We start from the raw sequence: 19,421 nt of genomic DNA on the forward strand, positions 1-19,421 counted from the left end.
TTGTTTTGGGTGGTGGTTGGTGACATTTATATAAGGAGTTTTAGGTCCTTGGGTTGGTGTCTGCCAGTTGTGTTTCTGTGGTTCCATCTTGCCCACTTCAAACTCTCTTATAAACGTGGACACAGACCCATACGTTGTACTCAGCAGAATCCCTGAGGCTTCTACTCTACAGAGTACACAGGCTGAGAGCAAGCATTTTAGAGCCAGGGGGCAGAGAGAAGTTTTTTGATGTTGCCTTTTTTTCAATATAAAATATTCTAATTTAAAACTTTTTTTATGGAGGTATAATGTGCATACAGTGAGGTATACAGATCTTATTTGTACAGATCATTGAATTTTGACAAATACATACATCCATCCGTCTTTGTAACTCACACTGCTGTCAAGGCAGAGGCCGTTTTCACCACCCCTGAAAGATCCGTTGTGCCCTTTCCCAGTCAGTCTACCCCTGCTCCCTCCCCCAACCCCAGGCAACCACTGTTCTAATTTATTTCACCATTTATTAGTTTTGACTGTTATTGAACTTAATGTAAATGTATTCACATTACGATTTTGTGTATGACTTCTTCCTCTCAGGAATGTTTTCCAGGCTCATTCATATTGTTACATGGTGTAATCAGGTCCTTTTTATTGCCCAACAGTATCCCATTGTGCACAGAACATAAATTGTTAATCCATCCTCTGGTTGATATACACCTGGATTGTTTCCAGTTTGGGGACATTCTTCTGTTTTCTTCTAGAAGCTTTATTATAGTTTTAGCGTTTTGTTTAATTCTACGAGCGAATTAATTTTTATGTATAATATGAATCAAAGGTCTTTTTTAACACATATATATTATATACAGACATATATGTACGTGTGTGTATATGATACATACACGTGATACTCATTATACAGCCATTTGTTCCAGCACATTTGTGGAAGACTTTCCTTTCCCCCTTGCTTTGCTCTGCAACCTTGACCAAAAGTCATTTGGCCATAGGAGCGTGATCTGTGTCTGGTGCTGCTGCTTCTTGTATGCTTTAGGCATGACCAAGAGACTGTCTGTTGGTAAAGCCCCATCTCATGATGACATTCACCCATCCTTGGCAGAAGGAGTTGATCTTTGTTTTTCTTCCTCTTCTTGTCTGTCCCAGGGGACCCAGAAGAAGATCCTTGACATCGCCAACATGCTCGGCTTGTCCAACACAGTGATGCGGCTCATCGAGAAGCGAGCTTTCCAGGACAAGTACTTCATGATCGCTGGGATGCTGCTCACCTGTGTGGTCATGTTCCTCGTGGTGCAGTACCTGACCTGAGCCAGCCAGGCCCTGTGGCTGAACAGTGGTCCCGCGGCGTGGCAGTGTGTGTGAGTGTGAGTGTGCAGAGAGAGGGAGCCCCAGAGGCTGCCTTCTGAAATGTGTGCCCATCTTAACTGTGAAGACCACTCGGAAGTAATTGTGACCTGTAACCTGGTGGGAGTTTCAAACCTCTGTCTTTTGTGACATCTTGGAGGGGAAACTCGTGCTACCAAGATGTGGTGCTTAGGAAATGAACGAAGTGTCTGTTCTCTCTCATGCTCACTCTCACTCTCACTCTCACTGGGGGAGGAAGTGATGCAAGGGTGAGGGAGGACCAGGGAGAGGGGAGGAAGAGAATGGCCTTGGTGGTTTTTGTCCTCATAGCTGATGTGCACCTGGGAAGGCTTTCACGGTGAGCTTGCAGACAGGACTGTCCACTCTTTGCCATCCACTGGCCTTTCTGGCTCCTAGTAGGTAGTCTAGAGCAGAAGCAAAGAGAGGAGGGGAAAGAGGCCTTCTTTTCCTGCACCCACTACAGTAGGTGGGTTCACATGCTCTTGCTACTAGCCACCTTCCCCCACACCCCTCCAAAAAATAATGACATGCCAATGACTGACTGCTAATACTTGTCATCCTTCCCCGGAAGCAGCTACCTAGAGGAAACGGAGGCATTGGCGCTGTTGCTGATAGCAAGATTTTCCACATCACAGTTGTTGGGTGTTTCTCCTTTCTAAAGTAAGGCCAGTGTTAACTCCCTGGGAGTGGTCAGTCTTGAAACTGAAGACCCTAGTCACCGATTTTTTTCCCAGTAGTTAATGGTTGGCTTTTAAGACTGCAGCCTGGCACCCGTGCCCAGGCTTTGGTGGGTGTTTGCCCCTTATCAAGTAGCTGTGAGCAAAGGTTAGTGATTTGTCTTTTAAAGTCTCATCTCCAGTTTTAGTATCTCTAATTAATAATTGGCTCTCTTCCCTTCTTTGAAATATATTAGCAGCTGCCAGCCAAGCCTCCATTCTGCCCAGCCAGTGTGGGCACATGCCACCCTAGAGGCGTCTCTGGTGTGTATATCCTTGTAAGACTCTGTTTTCAGGGACCAGGACTTTTTTCCTTCTCGGACCAACCCTAGTTTAAGGCTGTACTGGTACCCGGCGTATTGTGGAATTTATTGTAAAGCCAGTCTGTTCAAAGAGACTAATCACTGAAAGTACCAGAAAGACCTGGTTAGCCTATTTTTTCATCTGTCACAGGCCCTACCAGCCCTAGGCTCAGTATGGCAAGACATAAATAACACTCACAGTTTCCCAGAGGAACTGTAAACCTGGTCAGTATTAACCCTACCTTTGACTGTCTTGCCCTACCTACTTCCTGTCTTTGTTTCTTGTCATTTGGACTATCTTCTGTCATCTTTCTCTTTTCTGTGTGTTTTCTCTTCCACCTCCCTTCTTTACCACCACCCCCCCCCCACCTGTTTCTATAGCAGTATTGATCTTTGTAGGCACATCTGTGGCATAGATCCCTTTTGGGGAAATGTTTCTTAATTGTCACAGATTTTTAACATGAGTTTCCTGGGTACTGATTTCACACTTTTGGTAGGATCTCTATTGCTCTTACTTGTCTGGGCTAAACAGGGGCCCTGGGTTTCCAAGGAAAGGGGAATCTTTGATCCCTTCATAAAAGGACTGAGGGCCCTGCCAGAGTGAAAACATTGGCCTGATGGATGGACAGAGGGGTGGAAGCATCTTCAGACCTAGCTCTGACTTTGGGGAGGCCCAGTTGGAAATTTCCATCATACGCAGCACCCCTGTCATTCCAGGGACACAGCACAGGTCTCTTAGCAGTCCATGAAATGGGTTTTTAAACTGCACAGACTTGGCTCTGAGCCTGGGCACCTGAGGATCTCCCCAGACAGTGCGCTTTGGAAGAAGATGTACAAGGAGCAGCTAAGCCATTTGGACTTGAACTCTGGGGAGGCAGAAGCTCCCCCCACCCTCTGCCCTCTGTTGGCTGATGTGACACCTATTTGTAATGTACACCAGTCTGTTTCCACACTTGCCTTTCTAGTGATTGTTGGCCTCGACGAACCAGAAGTAAGGCCTTCCTTCGTGCTGCACCTTCAGAGCCATTCTCCCTACTTTGTAATAAAAATCGAGGGGGCAGTTTGTGGGTCTTCACCACCCGGAGCTAAGGAACAGCAGCCACAGTGTGTCTGGAGACCCTGGGGCACCTCGTGTCATCGTGTGCTTGCCCTTCCCTGTCACACACTGGCTTTCAGTGCTCTGTGAGAAATACACTTTGTCTCCGCAGTCCTCAGAGTGTCGGGCAGGGTCCCCAGGCCAGGGAAGGAGCACCCTCTGGTGGAGCTGGGGGAGTTCTCAGGCGCAAGAACCTCCAGGAGCCGCCCCTGCGACCTTGTGCAGGACTGTGGTGTAAGACAGGTGGGTTGTCAAGGAACTTGGAATATCTTCATTCCGCGGATGTGTACTCCAGGTGTGATCACCTTAAGAAAAGCCGAACTCCACGACCAAGTAAGTCGGAGAGTCTTGATTTTATAGAAAGCTTCGCTGCTGGGATTTTTCCTGTCCTTTGCCCTGATGAACTTAAATGGGTTTGATTTGCAAATTTGGCTTTACACTCATTGTTTTTGAAACACATCAGTTGAATAAAGTTGCTGTTTATTTTATTTAGAAAATTACATTTTGTAAAGGAATTTGACATTCATCGTCATAACTAATGACCCTTTTTTTCTCTCAGGCCAGAGATTCTGAAACACTGTTCCAAGACCAGGGGTGGGTTGGCTGCCTCAGCAGTAGCTGGGAAACTTTTTAAAAATTATGGATTCCTCCGGCCTACCCCGGACCTTCTGAATTAGAATATTTTTTAAGTCTCTAAGGTAATTCTGATGTGTGTCTTTTTAAAATTTATTTATTTATTTTCCAAATTTATTTAGGTATTTTATTTTTGGCTGAGTTGGGTCTTTGTTGCTACGCGCGGGCTTTCTCTAGTTGCGGCGAGTGGGGGCTACTCTTCGTTGCGGTGCGTGGGCTTCTCGTTGCGGTGGCTTCTCTTGTTGCGGAGCACGGGTTCTAGGCATGCGGACTTCAGTAGTTGTGGCTCGTGGGCTCAGTAGTTGTGGCTCGCAGGCTGTAGAGTGCAGGCTCAGTAGTTGTGGCGCATGGGCTTAGTTACTCCGCGGCATGTGGGATCTTCCCGGACGAGGGCTCGAACCCGTGTCCCCTGCCTTGGCAGGCAGATTCTTAACCACTGCGCCACCAGGGAAGCGGTAGACAGAGGCTTTTGTTTTAATCAAAGACTATAGCATTTGAAAACATGCTGAACTAAGCATATATGAGTGAAGAGCAAAACTTACCAAGTCCAAAATAAAGTCTTAATTTGTTTATATCTTATTCCAGGAAAGATTTGAGGAGACTTAGAGGAAATAACTAAGACAGTGAAATATAAAGAAGTGAGAACCAAGAACAAGTCAGTAGAATGTCAGTGCCAAGAAAAAGACACATGCAAGTCATGAAGGCCCACAAAAACACTCTGGGGAATCCCTGATTAGGCCTGGAGCCAAAGCAAAGAGAGAGAAGCATGATATGTCACTGTCTGTTGAAGGGTAGGATGTCATATTTGCTCAGAGAAGAGCCCAGACCTTGACTACTGCTAGCTTGCCTGTGGCCCTTACTGGAAGTCAGGCATGGTTAGTTTCACGGGTCTTCCCTCTAATCGTCACACACCCTCGGAGTTAGGTTATGTGTCATTTCCTTTGTGCAGATGAAGGGACGGAGCTTTAGTGACTTTTCTCAAGGCCCCACAGGGAGTCCTGGAGGAACCAACCCCTTCTCTGTCCGGCTTCATAGCCCAAGCTCATAAACACTGCACCCGTGCTCGGGACGAGATGCAGGAGACCAAGGCAGCTTTCTGGGATTGGGTAAAGGGCTGTAACGCATTTGGTGCACCTTACATGGCAGGTTCTCTGCTCTGAAGTATTTTCCTTATTTGAAGGGGCAGCGAGAATTTGAGGAGGAGCTTCTGGAGTGGAGAATGGGAGGTGTACTCAGATCTTGCCACTAGGGAGCGACATAACCCTTTCTGGCTGGTCTGCCCAGAACTCGGCACTGCCTTAGGCCTGGTGTACTTGGAAGAGGAGGAAACATCCTGATTTTAAGCAGATTTAGTTTGCTTCCTTTTAATAATATATGTATTTTTTCCCAAATTTATTTATTTATTTATTTTTGTCTGTGTTAGGTCTTCGTTTCTGTGCGAGGGCTTCCTCTAGTTGTGGCAAGCAGGGACCACTCTTCATCGTGGTGCGCGGGCCTGTCACTGTCACGGCCTCTCCCGTTGTGGAGCACAGGCTCCAGTCGCGCAGGCTCAGTAGTTGTGGCTCATGGGCCCAATTGCTCCACGGCATGTGGGATCTTCCCAGGCCAGGGCTCGAACCCGTGTCCCTGCATTGGCAGGCAGATTCTCAACCACTGCGCCACCAGGGAAGCCCCAGTTTGCTTCCTTTTAGATCCAGAAATTCCCTGCCGAGTAGCGGCTTCGGGCTGTCCCCTGGAGCTCTCAGGGTATGGCCCAAAATGCCTTCCGAAATCCTAGTTCGTTGTAGTGTCTAGGGCTCCCCTCCCCTTTCAGTCTTTCCCTCAGCACACGGGCATATTGCAGACAAGGGTGGAAAGTGGTCCCCGGTGTGGTGTCAGTTCCTTCTCCCCTTTTTGTGTCCTTTCATGTCATGTGACACATGGGAGAGGAGGGAAGTGGGATGGCGGTGAGGGGACTCTGCAGGTCCTTGGCCCGCTCAGGTGCAGTTGGTAAGCCCCCCACCATAGAACCACCTCGATGAGCAGGCCCCCCTCATCCCCACGTCCCGCTAGCAGAGGGCTCCCAACCTTGGCTCCACATCGGGATTCCCTCCAGAGCTTTTAAAGATACCTGTGTGTGGGTCTTACCTGATCCATTCTGATTTAATTGGCTTGGGTTGCAGCCTGGCTATGGGGAGTTTTAAGGGTGGCCCAGGCAGTTGTAATGTGTAGACAGGGGTGAGAGAGACTGGTCTAGCACAGGAGGTTTCTACCCAAGGCAAGGCGGGGGACCGCTTCCCCAGACCAGCCGGGGATGGGGTAGAAGCTTACTTCTCCCATGTGGTTTGGGAAGGGGCCAGATCCCTCCCGGCCTGCGGACCCCCTCATTGACTGATTCCTCTGTGTCTGCTGAGGACAGTACCTTAGTGTGACAGGCCAGCCTGTCACTGCCCCCTCCAGTGTACCTCCTGGCCCTCCCTACCATCCCTGCCTGGTTCTCCATCCTCTCTGGACTGCTTGGCCTTCTGGGAACATGCCATGCCCTTTTGTACATCTGCATCTTTGTTTCCACCCCCAACATACCTCCAGCGCCACATAGTCCCTGGGGAATGGTAGTTGTTGAGGTGTCCTCACTGCAGGGACCTTTCTTGTGCATCCTGTGCACACAGTAGGCGCTCCACAGGTACTGGGTCATGGCCTGTAGGAGGGCACTTGAGGAGCCCGGCCCAGGCAGCTGACAGACTACTGAGAATGGAGGCCATGGACCAGCTGCGCTGCTGTGACTAGGCCAGGAGGAAGCCGGAAGGGTCAAGGCCACTGGTGGCACTGGCCTTGTGCTTGTAGGCCCTCAACAGCAGCGATGGTCAATGTGAAAGCAGGCGAGGCACGGGAGGGAAAATCTGCCAACCAGCACTGTTTGGAGAGAGACAAGGGGGCAACTAATTCGTTCTGGCTTCGAGGCTGAAAGTCCTGAATCCTGGTGACTTCCTCAGGCTGGAGTAAACCAGGATGGCTGGTCACCCTGTGGACACTAAAGTCTGTGACTGATTTAGGGCACCCAGGAAGAGGGGACTGTGGCTGTGGAGGCTGTCTCCCTGGCCTAGCAGTTCTGTTGGTGGCGTCTCCCCAGCCCCTCCTCCTGGAGAGCTGACATAGACTTGCCCAGGCCCAGCAGGGAAGTCTTCCACCTCCTCAGCCTTGGGTACCCAGCTACCAGAGCCCTGGCATATGCCCAGCACTGTGTTAGCTGTTTCAGGGCAGACAGAGGGGTTGGGAGCAGCCTCTGCCCTCTGCGGCGAGCAGTAATTAAAGAGGCACGAGGCAGCAGTAAAAGCCCTGAATCTAGGATGCAGACGCCTGGTCTCAAGTCGCAGCCCTGCTGGCAGCAGCCCCATGGCAGGCACCTCTCTGAACCTAAGCTCTCTCCTCTTAGAATGGGAGTAACACCTGTCTTTGTCCCTTCCCAGGGTGGACATGGGGCCCAAATAACCTAGTGTTGGTAGCAGACTCCAGAGGTCTGAAGCAGTGCTTCTCCGCCTAGGCCACTTACGGGGGAGCTTTAAAAAGTCTTGATTCTGGATCTTGCCCCCAGAGGATCTGAGCTACTTGATCAGGGGTGTGGCCTGGATTTCAGGATTTTTTTTTTTTAACCTTCCAAGAGATTCTCACATGCAGCCAAGGTTGAGAACCTCTGCTCTAAATGCCTTCCAGATGTGATAGGTTATTCCTGTTTAACTGGAAAGGCAGGAACTGGTCGCATGAAACAAGCAGAGTTCAAAGTAACATGCAGAACCTCCCAAGGTGGAGGGACAGCAGTTCAGAGTGGCTGTCTCAGTGGGGCGTTAACTAGGAAGGGCTTTCTGGGAGAGAGCGAGGTGATGGCTGTGGGATGCCTGAAGGAGAGGAAGAGTCGTGGGAGAAGTTGAAGGGGAGGGGGCTGGCATGGCGGAGTTAACAAGCTCTAATCAGCCTCTAAGTGTCAAAGGCGGTGAGGGAGAGCTGCTGGGAGGGCTGACTGCCATCGTCTGTCTGCTTGGCTCCCAGCTTCCTCGCACCAGCTCACAGCCCATCCGAGAAGTGGTTGGTGCTCAGAGGCTCAAGAAGCCTGAAATGGAGCTGAAGCCTTGGTGGGCTGTCGCTCATCAGGGGCGAGCAGGTGTGGGCTGTGCAGGAGACGGTTCCACTCCCCCTTCCCCTTTCCAGCCTGGGCCATGGCCCCCCATTCTTTCAACCAAAACATCTGGGGCAGGGCCTAGCCTCTGGCTCTGCTCACCTCCTGGCACCTGTCGGCATGCTCTGCTAAGAGTTCCTCATGCTAGGGCCTGGGCAGGGACAGGGGCAAGGGGTCGGAGAGCTGGCACCTCTGTAGGAGCAGAGAATAATCATCGCTGCCCCTTGGACCTCTCCATGTTGTTGTGAATATCAGAAGCTAAAATTCTGAACGCTGCTGGGTGTTGTCTGAGTTCTCGTTGCTGCGTGCACGAGTGGGCGCAAAGTCAGCGTCCAGGAAACCACTTCTTTCTTCTCCCTCCTTCAGCGCTGCGGCAGGGAGCAGCCTCTCTTACCTCGGCCCACAGGCCTTGGGAGACCCTTGGCAGGCAGCCCCCGGGGCAGAATTCCAGACTGGGAACCTTGGCCACCTCCTCGAATGAGAAAACATCTTGAAACAAATTTTCTGAGATCATCCATTGGGAGGGAACAGCGCTCAATTAAAGATGTAGAAGGGCTGGGATATTCACTTAAGGAAAAAAGAAGCTCACCCCTAGTATTGTACCCTTTTAACATAGGAAGTCGATTTAGTAATTACAGGAGATGTCACAGGGCAGGGTAGATACCCAAGATGAGAGCTTATCCAGATGGGGGCGGGAGTGGTGTTGGAGCGCTTCCTGGGGGAGGGAGGACAGGGGCCGGGTGGAGAATAGGTCAGTGGCCGAGGATGGTACTGACTGACGTCCTCGGAGGGCATCCCTCCCTGGGGAGGGGTGCTACTTTGAAGGGGAGGAGTGTGAGCTCAGTTCTCAGCTGGCCGGGTTTCAGAGCGACCTGTGGAAAGAGTGGGAAAGTATTGGGTAGGAAGCTGGAGCTGGGGGTGGAGGAAGGCCCTGCTGTGAACGCAGATGTAAGGATCCTTAGTTGTTGTCCTGAAACCGGAGCAGTGGGAAGGATCCCTGTGCATGCCCTGAGCTCTGTGGACTCAGGAAGGAGGAGGGGGGACGCTCCTAAGCCAGCCTCGCCATGAGGGTCTGGGTTAAAGCCTGCTCTCTGGTGTAAGTGTACAGGAGGGAGGGTTTGCTGGGGCTCCGGGTAGCCAGTCTTTCTCAGGAGCACCCGGGTCTGGACGCCTCAGACATGGAGCAACCACCAAACGGGCACAGGTTGTGGAGGCAGCGGCTGGCACTGCCGCATACCCTGAGAGCTCACCACAGCTCATTTGTGACATGCTGATGAGACTTGGTGGAGAAGCTGTTAGTCTAACGTGGTGTGGACAAGCTCAGCTCTCCTGGGAGGACCTGGCCACCAAGGACCTTGACGTGATCTTGTGAGATGCAGCTAGCACGACGAGGGTGGTGGGATGGTATTTGTGATGGGGTTGGCAGACATGGCTTAGAATCTTGACTTTACCACTTCTTAGCAAGATAACCTTGGGTTTAATTGTCCAAACCTGTTTCCTCATCTGTGTGATGGGAATAATAATAGCTACCTCATAAGGGTGGCTTATGTGCCCACATTTGAGGTCTTGGCAGTCAATGGAAGTGATTTGTTAAGAGGCAGAAGAGTTTAAGTGGTTGGAATCAAGCAGGCCTGGGTATGCAGCCCATCTCTGTCATTATTGTGTTACCTCAAGCAAGTCATATCACCTATCCCAAGACTCTGCTCTCTTATAGGGATAAATTACGCCCATCCCAAAGGGAGGCTGGGAGCCAGTGAACACTGCAGTGTATATAAAGTGCTTCTGCACAGCCTGGGACATAAGAAGATGGTAGCCGAAGGTTTTTTTTTCTTGTTAATTAGCACTGTATAAGACCTAGGTCTGGTCCATTCTTGTTCAGCTCATGTGGCTGTTAGTCAAGGACCCGATATCCCTAAAAAAACTACAGGAGACATTCACAGTGAGACTTCATTTGTGAACAGGTATGATGTCGTGGATATAATATTGCATTTGGCATCGGAAGATCTGAATTCAAATCCCTGCTTTATTACTTATTCTCACTTGCTTACTCTCTCTTTCTCTCAGCCTCAGTGTCCTCAGGTATGAAATGGGGATGGTAATAATGACCTACCTCACAAAACTGTGGTGAGGACAAAGCGATCAATTGCGTGGACCAACGCTCTGGGCTGCAAGCACCAGCAACTCCAAGTAGCTTAAAGAACTGATGGAGCTGAAGTCGGCTGCAGGGTTGGTTGATTCAGGGCTCAGTGATGTCATCCAGGGCAGGCTTGGGACTGCCTAGGTTCCCTGAGAGCAGGGGAGCTCTGGGGAGAGGATGTAGGAGAGGTGAGAGCGATGACTGAAAGGTTAGACTAGAATTGTCACCTGCTGAAGTTCATTCAGTCATTCAGGAAATACTAATTGGGCACCCACTATGTTTCATCATGGGGCTGGGCCTTGTAGTACAAACGTGATTCACGAGGTCCCACCTGCATTAGTTTTGCATAACATGTCACCACAAAACATAGGGGCTTAAGATAGCAATACTCCACTGTTACATCTCACCGTTTCTAAAGATCTGGAACTAGGACAGGGCTGGGATGGCTCATCTCTGCTCCATAATGTCTGGGGCTTCAGCTGGAAGATTCCAGGGCTGGGGATGGAAATCATCTGAAGGTTCACTCACATAGGTGCTTGATGTCCGCTGAGCTCCTTGGCTGGACCTGTTCGCTAGAACACCTGCACGAGGCATCTCCATGCAGCCAGGGCTTCCTCACAGCATGATGGCTAGGTTCCAAGAGTGAGCAACCCAAGGGAAAGAGCCTGGGGGGAGCTGTATCCTGTTTATGCCCAAGCCTCAGAAGTCAGTCACACGGCATAGTTCTGCCATACTCCTTGGTCTGTGGCAGTCACAAGCCCCCCACTCCCTTTCGGAGGGAAGAATGTCAGTCACAGGAGCATGCGGGGGCAGCTGGGAGCTTCAGGAACGTCTGTCTGCGTGCTCAGACAACCCCAAGCTCAGGAGCAGGATGGCCCCGAGCAGCAAAGGCCAGCGGGGTTGGGGGCTGCCGCAGCATCTTACCTGTCTCAGAACCTGCTCAGCAGCAGCCTGAGAAGAGCCGGGACTGGTCTCTGTGGGGGACACCCTGTGCCCTGGTGGGGTAGTGCAGTGGGCTGAGACATGGGGCTGATGAGATCAAAACTGTCAGGTTCCAAATCCCAGAAGAGAGGAAAAGTGGAGCTGGAAGGGGTCTTAGGGACCTTCTGGAAGAGTGACTTGCTGGGGATCACTCAGCCAGTTGGTAATAACAGATCTGAAATCAGAATGGAGGTCCCCTACTCCCAGTCCAGTGCTTCTGCCATTTCACCCCTGCCATGGGCATTCTCACCTTGCCAGCTTGTCCTAATCCTAGTCTGTGGCCCTCGCGTGAGCTACAGTCCCATTGCCTGGCACTGTACCATACTCTTGCCTGGCACAGCTAACTCAGGGTGTCAGGAGCCATGCCAAGTCTTTTCTGATTAGGGGGTATCTCCCCAGGCCCCTCAGATATTGACATGACCTGGCACGCACATTGCCAGATTGTGATGTCCCTAAGAGAATGCAGACAGAGGTGGACAGAGCCCACGAACATGGCTGAAACGGCACTTCCAGAGGTGCCCGCTTGCCGCCCACAGTGAAAGCCTGGTGGTGGGTGGCATTCTCCCCTCGGGTTACCCATTGGACCATGTTTCATCCTCCCAGAGTCAGTCTCCATGGAAACAGCAAGTTCCTTTCCCATCATTTTCATCCTTAAAGATTCCCACCAGAGCTGTCTGTGCCTGGGCTCCTCGCCCAGCTACTGCATCAGCCGGCTCCAGATCCCAGGTTTAATGGTGAATTGTCAAGCTGCCAGGTAGAGCCGCCTGGGATGTGTCTCATAACTGGCATAGCCCTTAAAAACGACCATATAATCACTTCTTAACTGGGTTAGGAACTTGCTCCCTGTGGCTCCCTCTTGCTCCCATGTCAGAGCCACCTCCCTTCTCTCCCCTGCAATTTGGCATTGGAGGTCTTCCCTGTACCCCTCTGCCCCACCTCCCAGGCCAAGATAATTCTTTTTTTTTTTTTTTTTTTTAACTTATTTTTGGCTGCGTTAGGTCTTCGTTGCTGCATGTGGGCTTTCTCTAGTTGCGGCGAGCGGGAGCTACTCTTCGTTGCAGTGCCCGGGCTTCTCATTGCGGTGGCTTCTCTTGTTGCGGAGCATGGGCTGTAGGTGCGCGGGCTTCAGTAGTTGTGGCACACGGGCCCTAGAGCGCACGGCTTCAGTAGTTGCGGCACGTGAGCTCAGTAGTTGTAGCGTGCAGGCTTCAGTAGTTGTGGCTCGTGGGCTCTAGAGCGCAGGCTTAATAGTTGTGGCGCACGGGCTTAGTTGCTCCGCAGCATGTGGGATCTTCCCGGACCAGGGATCAAACCCGCGTCCCCTGCATTGGCAGGGGGATGCTCAACCACTGCTGCACCAAAGCCAGACACTGACCCAGCTGGGAAAGGGAAGCCTCCAGTTTTCTGGGGACCAGGTACACTCAGGGAGGAACCCCACCCTCACAGCCGCAGGGTGGGCTGTCCACTCCTCCTCCCCTCTCTCTCCCAGCCAGCCCTGTTCCTGGCCTCTGTGTAGCGCTTCTCCCTCTGGGCTTTTGCCTCCCTGCTCCTCCTCTCTAGCCATCACCTCTTTCACACTCCAACTCCAAGTTCACTCCCACCAGGATGTCTTCCTTTCTAAACCATTTTTCTCAGTGCAGCTCTATTTGGTTCCTGCAGTATAACTTTGTATATATTGTGTCAGGGAGAGAAGGAGATTCCTGAAGCTATTTTTCTTCTTAAAGCTTTTTTTTTTTTTTTTTTTTTCCGGTATATTTTCTTTCTGTACTGGAGAATTCTTGTCGTGGGCGTATGTTGTTTATCTGCCCAGCGTCCCCTCTTTGGACTACAAGCCGTTATCCCCTTCTGCCGGGAACATAATCTCTCCTTCCTATGGAAAAATCTATTCCATGGGATTCAGCTAGGGCTGCCTTCTTCAACAGGGGGAAGCCCTTGAAGCAAACCTGGCCAATCAGAGGACTCTATCAGTAGGCCCTAGTGGTTGGTTCAGGGATGACCACATGACCATGCAGAGCCAATAAGAATCTTCCTTGGTATTCCTATAGACAGTGCTGGCTACCCCGCCAATGTCCTTTCTCCCTTTGGTTCTCACTAACAAAACCCTAATTTTATTGGAAGCCCAGTTGAAAATGCCTCTGCAGGCTTTCTTGCAGTGGGAGTAGTTATGTCACCCAGTTCTGGTCAACAGGATGTTTGGAGAAGTTGCTGGAAGGGACTTCCGGGAAAGTTTCAAAAGGAACAGACTCAGACTGGCATGGCCCCTTTAGTACTAATTCTAACTGATGACTGCCTCAGTGAGAGCAAGACATCTTAACCTGGAGCTTTCGTTCCAGCCATGTGGAGAGGCTGCCTGAGAATGAAGCCCTCTAAGAGGAAAACACAGCCAAGAGATGGAGAGGGAGGGAGGGAGGGAGAGAGGAGAAAAGAGAGGGGGGAGGGTGGGAGAGAGAAAGGGAACAATATCAGTTAAGCCCCTGGGTTGAGCCATGCCCTCAGAACTTCCCGATTTAGGGAGCCAGTAAATCCCTTTCCTACTTAAGCTGGTTTATACTGGGTTTCTGTGTCTTTCATTGAAGGCTCAGAAGGAAACCCTCTACAAGACCAAAGCCATGCCTTTGTCTGTCTCTGTTCTCTCCTCCCAAGCTATTTACATTATAAGATGCTAGATGCAAAGCTGGCACACAGTAAATATTAACTCAAATAGACCTTGAGCCCCCCAAATTTTTGTCTTGACAGGAGTCAAAGTAGAGCTTGGAAGGACTTGATTTCTGAACCAGACTCATTAAGGAATACACTCATAAATTCTCTGTGGACGTCTCAGGCCAAGCACACCTCCGATGCAGTGCATGGCTTGGAATCCCTTCTGTTCACCAAACCATTCCTTCAGCGCTCACCTCCTCCAGGTAGCCTTCCAAACCAGGTCTTAACTTCATCACCATTCCTCCCTTTGTGACTCCTTGCTTTTGCTAACACTTTGGTCCAGCTGTACTTGGTTAGATGTATTATTTGAGCGTAGCTGTGTGTGTCATCCCTCTCACCTCACCCCTGGCCAACTGACTAAAGAGCTTTTTGGAACAGGGGGTGTGTCTCCACCATCAGTCTAGGAACCTTCTGGGGGTGGGGACTCTAACTCCCCTATTAGATTGGGGATCCAGATGCTGCCTCTCCTCACATCAGACTAGGCAGTGCACAATCTAGAATCATCTCTCCATGCCTCATGAAGCCTCATCAGCAAGGCAAGAAAATACGGTCTGACCTACAACCCTGTAGAAATGGAGAGTGGGAGGAAGAGGGGTAAGAGTGACCCTCCTCACTCGCAGGAGGGTCCATCTTAACCTTCAGGGGAAAACTGATGAAAAGCCCATAAGATTAGTCCTGGATCAGAATGTTATTCAGCAGCTCTGGAAATATTCTAACTCAGCTCCTGTTCCCTCCTGTGTAGCAGCGTAAACAGAAACCTCCCCACACAAGGCCAGAATTCTGCCTTATAAGCCTTCTTGCTTCCCTTGTTCCTTGTCTGTTGGGTAACAATGAATCCTTTATTGGGAAGCTTGTCAAATCTGCGTAGACACCGAGGGGGTGGCCATATGTTTTGTGTCTCGTGGCTCCTGTTGGATGGCAGCCCTGGAGTAGCCTGTGTAGCTGACAGTGCTGGTGGGACACAATACCACCCTCCCGCTCTCGTCAACACGCTACCCTGTCTTTGTACCTCCTGCCCCCGTTCCAACACTCAAGCCTTTTCCACAGCAGCTGTGCTGTGAGCCATTGTGGAGGAAGGATGCTAATGTAAGTTCTCGAAGAAGGTGATGGATTCCCAGCAAGGGTCAGAGAAAGTCATTCGGGGAGGACAGAGCCTGAGTAAAGCCAGTCTGAGCAGGGTGGGTGAGGCTGCTCTCGGAGAGCTGACTTGGAAGTACAGAGGGCAGGGAGCCAAGGTGAGGAGGGGTAAGGTGGAGAGGGCATGAAGGGCTGGTTCGTTTGCTGGGAGAGGAAGGAATTGATGAAAGCCCTTGAATGCAAGTTGAGTCTGTATCTGGTAGAAAAAGCAATGGGGAGATGAGGCCAGATCTTGGATAGGAAAGAGATGTAATAAAAATAGTGCGAGTGATCCAGTCATCTGCATGTGGGAGGCTGAGTGCTCGGGGAAACGGAGGCGAGGTGCTAAGCCTGGATTCTGCGGCAGGATTGGTGTGCCTGGTGATGATTATGGAAGTGGGTTGGAGCTGGGGTCTAGGTGAGTGACTCCTCATCTTTTAGACAGGCTCCATCTCTTGGAGGAAGGTTCTGGGAGCTTTGGCTTAATTCCCCAAGGGGATGATGGCTCCAGGAATGTGGGCTACTGCTTTGGGGATCTGTTGCTGCCAAAAGTCAGTGGATCTGGGTGATCCCATTCAACCCATGGAGAGCAGGTCTCCTTGTCCTCAGCTGCACCTGGCTGAGCTCTGCCAGAGGTGTGTGTAACCTTAGAAGTCACGAAGCATTCTGAAAGTGTTTCCGTTCCCACGAGGGATAAACACATAGAACAAGAGGAATCATTCTTACTGAAGCCACTGAAGTATGTACTTAAGGATCAATAAGATTACTCTTACAGATCTATGCTTATTCAACATTCATGCAAGAAATAGTGATTAAGTGTCTGTTATATACAGGCACATTGCTAAATACTGTATATGTAACTGTGAGTAAGACTGACATGGGCCCTCCCCTGTCAAGCATTTTGTAATTTATAGAAGTAGGTGTCTCTGAACTTGTCCAGGACCTTTTTTCCATTGGCAGCAACTGGTCAGAGACCTTGATGAAGACAGAGATGGGACGCAGGCTGCCAAGAAGCTTGGGCCCAGGTAAACCAACTTGCATGGCAAGGGCACGCCTTCAGCCTCCCCATTTTACCCGCATTCATATCACACACCAAATAAGGAGAAAGATGGGACACATTTGCACAATAACTCAAGACAGGGTCTCCATGGCAACAATTACCCAAAAATCTACTCCTGACAGTCGCAACAGCAGGAGCTAGCAAAGAAGACTCTGGGGGTGGGAGATGTGCGTGGGGACTCAGAGGATGGCTTCCTTTTATTCTTAAACTGAAGGAAGTGCTGGTGGCAGGAGCCAAGGCATCTCAGAGCCTGACTAAGCCAAGAACCATTGGAAGGGGGAGCTGGAAGGAGACTTAAAGTTGAGCTACTCTGAGGCCTAGCTGCAGAACACTCCAGGAGGATGTGCCAGCTCAGGGGCGAGGACTGGGCCATCAGGGCATCGTCCTTCCCACCACCCACTTCCAGTGCACAAGAGTTCTCCCTGCCTCCAGAGGTCGTGGGATGGGGACAAGGGGTGGACCCAACTTCCTGGGAAGTCAGGGGCTCTGGGGAGTTTGAGTCTGCCTGAAGACTGAGTCCAGTCCATGAAAACCCCACACGTGGACACGGGTTGAGAGAACATGGGCTCTAGCCCACTCCATCCCCCAACTTGCTGTATGACCTCTCAGTTTCCCCAACAGTGAAATGTACAACCTACCTACCTTGAAGAATTAGTACAAGGCTGAATGAGTAGTGTGAGATGGGAAATGCTTTACCAAAGCAAATTCCAATGCAAAGACAAGAGGTCTCCATGTGTCCAGGCAGGACAACTTGACAAAATTAGGTGTGCCCAAGGCTCTCCTCCACAGGCAGAACATCCTAGGACAAGTGAGTCAGTGTCAGGAGTGCAAGGGGAGACCTAAGTGTGGCCAGAGAGCAGTACCAGGGAGCTGGTGGGAAGGTGGGGGCAGAGGGTGCCTTAGCAACAGAAGCATCATCTGCTTCCTACCAGCAGACAGATGGACAGACTGACTGAGAGCAGTCAGCAAAGTGCATGACCTCCAGTCTTTAAATTTTTAAGAAGAGGTTTGGCTCAAAAGGAAAAGTATTCTGCTTTCTTTTTTGGAAAAACCTAAATCTACCACTACCACCCCACCCCGACTTCTAAGTTTACTTCTCTTTGTCTGGTAGTGCTCAAGAGCCACTGACTATTTTTCAGATCCTGTAGATCACGACCACACTTAGGTCCCCCATCGCATTCCTGACACTGCATTAAAAACCCTGGAGAAACGAGAAGTTCTCCATCTTTCTTTGGGGAACTAAGAAAAAAGGCAAGTTGACTCTATCTCTAGAGCAAAGAAGGCTCTGCTGCATTTGGAAATAAAACTTCTCTACCAACCCCCACAGATAGCAATCCCTTTACACTGAATTATGGTGAGAAGGGATTAAGCTAGAGTATTTCCTGAACACTTTTTTTGTTCCAGGCTCTCTCCTTTGCCCTCCCACTCTCTACCCCCAAAACTTTTCTCCTCCCTTTTTATCTCTCTAACCACGGAAAGTCCTTCCATCCCTGGGGGTCCCCAGAAGCCAATCCTCGCACCCTGGAGCTGACTTCCCTCCCTCACCTTCTGGACTGAGCAGGGAAGAGAGAGATGCAAGAGAGGGGCCATCTGAGGAAGGTTGGCTGGGCCCTCAGGCAGGACCTCACAGGGTGGACTTCAGAGCAACCATCATGGTCCAGGCTTCAGTAGGGTCCAGAAGTTGGGCCAGGACCCTCAAAAGTGGCCAGCCTCTCTGGACTGACCAAACTCAATGATGAGCAACCAGAACACCACTTCCTAAACTCAGGATGGAAGGGATGGGGCTGCCTTTTCAGTCACTGGGCTACCCATGCTCACTATTCTGGGGACTCCTTTCTTGGAGTCAGGAGACCAGGGAAGCCAAAATAAAGATCAGAGAGCCACTGGAGAACAGAGAGCCAGAGCAAGAAGGCAATAGACCTGAGTGATGCAAAACCCAGACCAGAGTGATTCACCTCTTCATTCACTATTATATCATCCACTCAACAGACATCTGTGGCGTCCCTGCCATGCAGGTGCTAGCTAGGTACTGGGGACACAGTAGCGGTGGTGGGGGTGGCAGTGGTTGGGGGAGGTATGGAACTCTGTGAGAGACTCTGTTAAGAGAATTAAAAGGCATAGGCTGGGAAAAAATATTCACAAATCACAATCGGCCAAAAGACTTGTATCCAAACTATACAGAAGTCAACAATCAGAAACTAACAATCCAACTTTTTTTTTTTTATTTTTGGCTGCGTTGTGTCTTCGTTGCGGTGCACCGGCTTCTCATTGCGGTGGCTTCTCTTGTTGCGGAGCATGGGCTCTAGGTGTGCGGGCTTAGTAGCTGTGGCTCGCGGGCTGTAGAGCGCAGGCTCAGTAGTTGTGGCTCACGGGCTTAGTTGCTCCGCGGCATGTGGGATCTTCCCTGACCAGGGCTCGAACCTGTGTCCCCTGCATTGGCAGGTGGATTCTTAACCACTGTGCCACCAGGGAAGCCCAATCCAACTTTAAAAATGAGCAAAAGACACTTCACTCAAGAAGACATGCAGATGACAGATGAGCCCATGAAAAGATTTTCAACACCGCCATTCATTAGAAAATACAAATTTAACTCAATGAGATATTGCTACACACATACTAGAAAGACACATGTACATATAAATAAAATACAAAAAACAATAATAACCCTGACATTACCAAGTGCTGGTGAGGGTGCAGAGCAACTAAAACATTTGCACATTGCTGACGGGAACGCAAAATGTGACATCCACTGTGGAAAACAGTTTGGCAGTTTCTTGTAGAGTTAAGTATATACTTTCTGTAGGATGCAACAATCCCCCTTCTAGGTATTTACCCAAGAGAAATGAAAAGTTTTCGTACACATACATACAAAACTACATGATTGTTTGTGATGGATTTTTCATAATCACCGAAAACTGATACAACCCAAATGTCCTTCAACTGGAGATAGATAAAAATCAAAAATTAATTTAAAAAATCTGTGATGCATTCATATGATGGAATACTACTCAACGATAAAAAAGAACTATTTTTGGGGGGGGATTTCATTGATACTTCTCTTTATTTATTTATTTATTTATTTATTTTTAATTTTTAGCTGTGTTGGGTCTTTGTTTCTGTGCGAGGGCTTTCTCTAGTTGCGGCAAGCGGGGGCCACTCTTCACCGCAGTGCAC

General features: G+C 50.1%; 1 protein-coding gene across 8 annotated transcripts in view; it reads left to right on the forward strand.

Moving 5' to 3' along the window:
* GOSR2 (golgi SNAP receptor complex member 2) overlaps positions 1-19,421 on the forward strand; it is a 39,803-nt gene that overhangs the window by 16,569 nt on the left and 3,813 nt on the right. For 7 of the 8 annotated variants that reach the window (XM_082443193.1, XM_082443194.1, XM_082443188.1 and 4 more), the window contains one exon: positions 1,138-3,326. In XM_082443193.1, the coding sequence (XP_082299319.1) occupies positions 1,138-1,299 (162 nt within the window). In that variant the 3' untranslated portion in view covers positions 1,300-3,326. Of the gene's footprint in view, positions 1-1,137; positions 3,327-19,421 lie in introns of those variants that run through there. The other variant, XR_014257864.1, reaches the window with a different exon arrangement.

This window comes from Balaenoptera physalus (genome assembly GCF_965194825.1).
Source record: "Balaenoptera physalus genome assembly, chromosome: 20".
In the NCBI taxonomy this organism is placed as follows: Eukaryota; Metazoa; Chordata; class Mammalia; order Artiodactyla; family Balaenopteridae; genus Balaenoptera; species Balaenoptera physalus.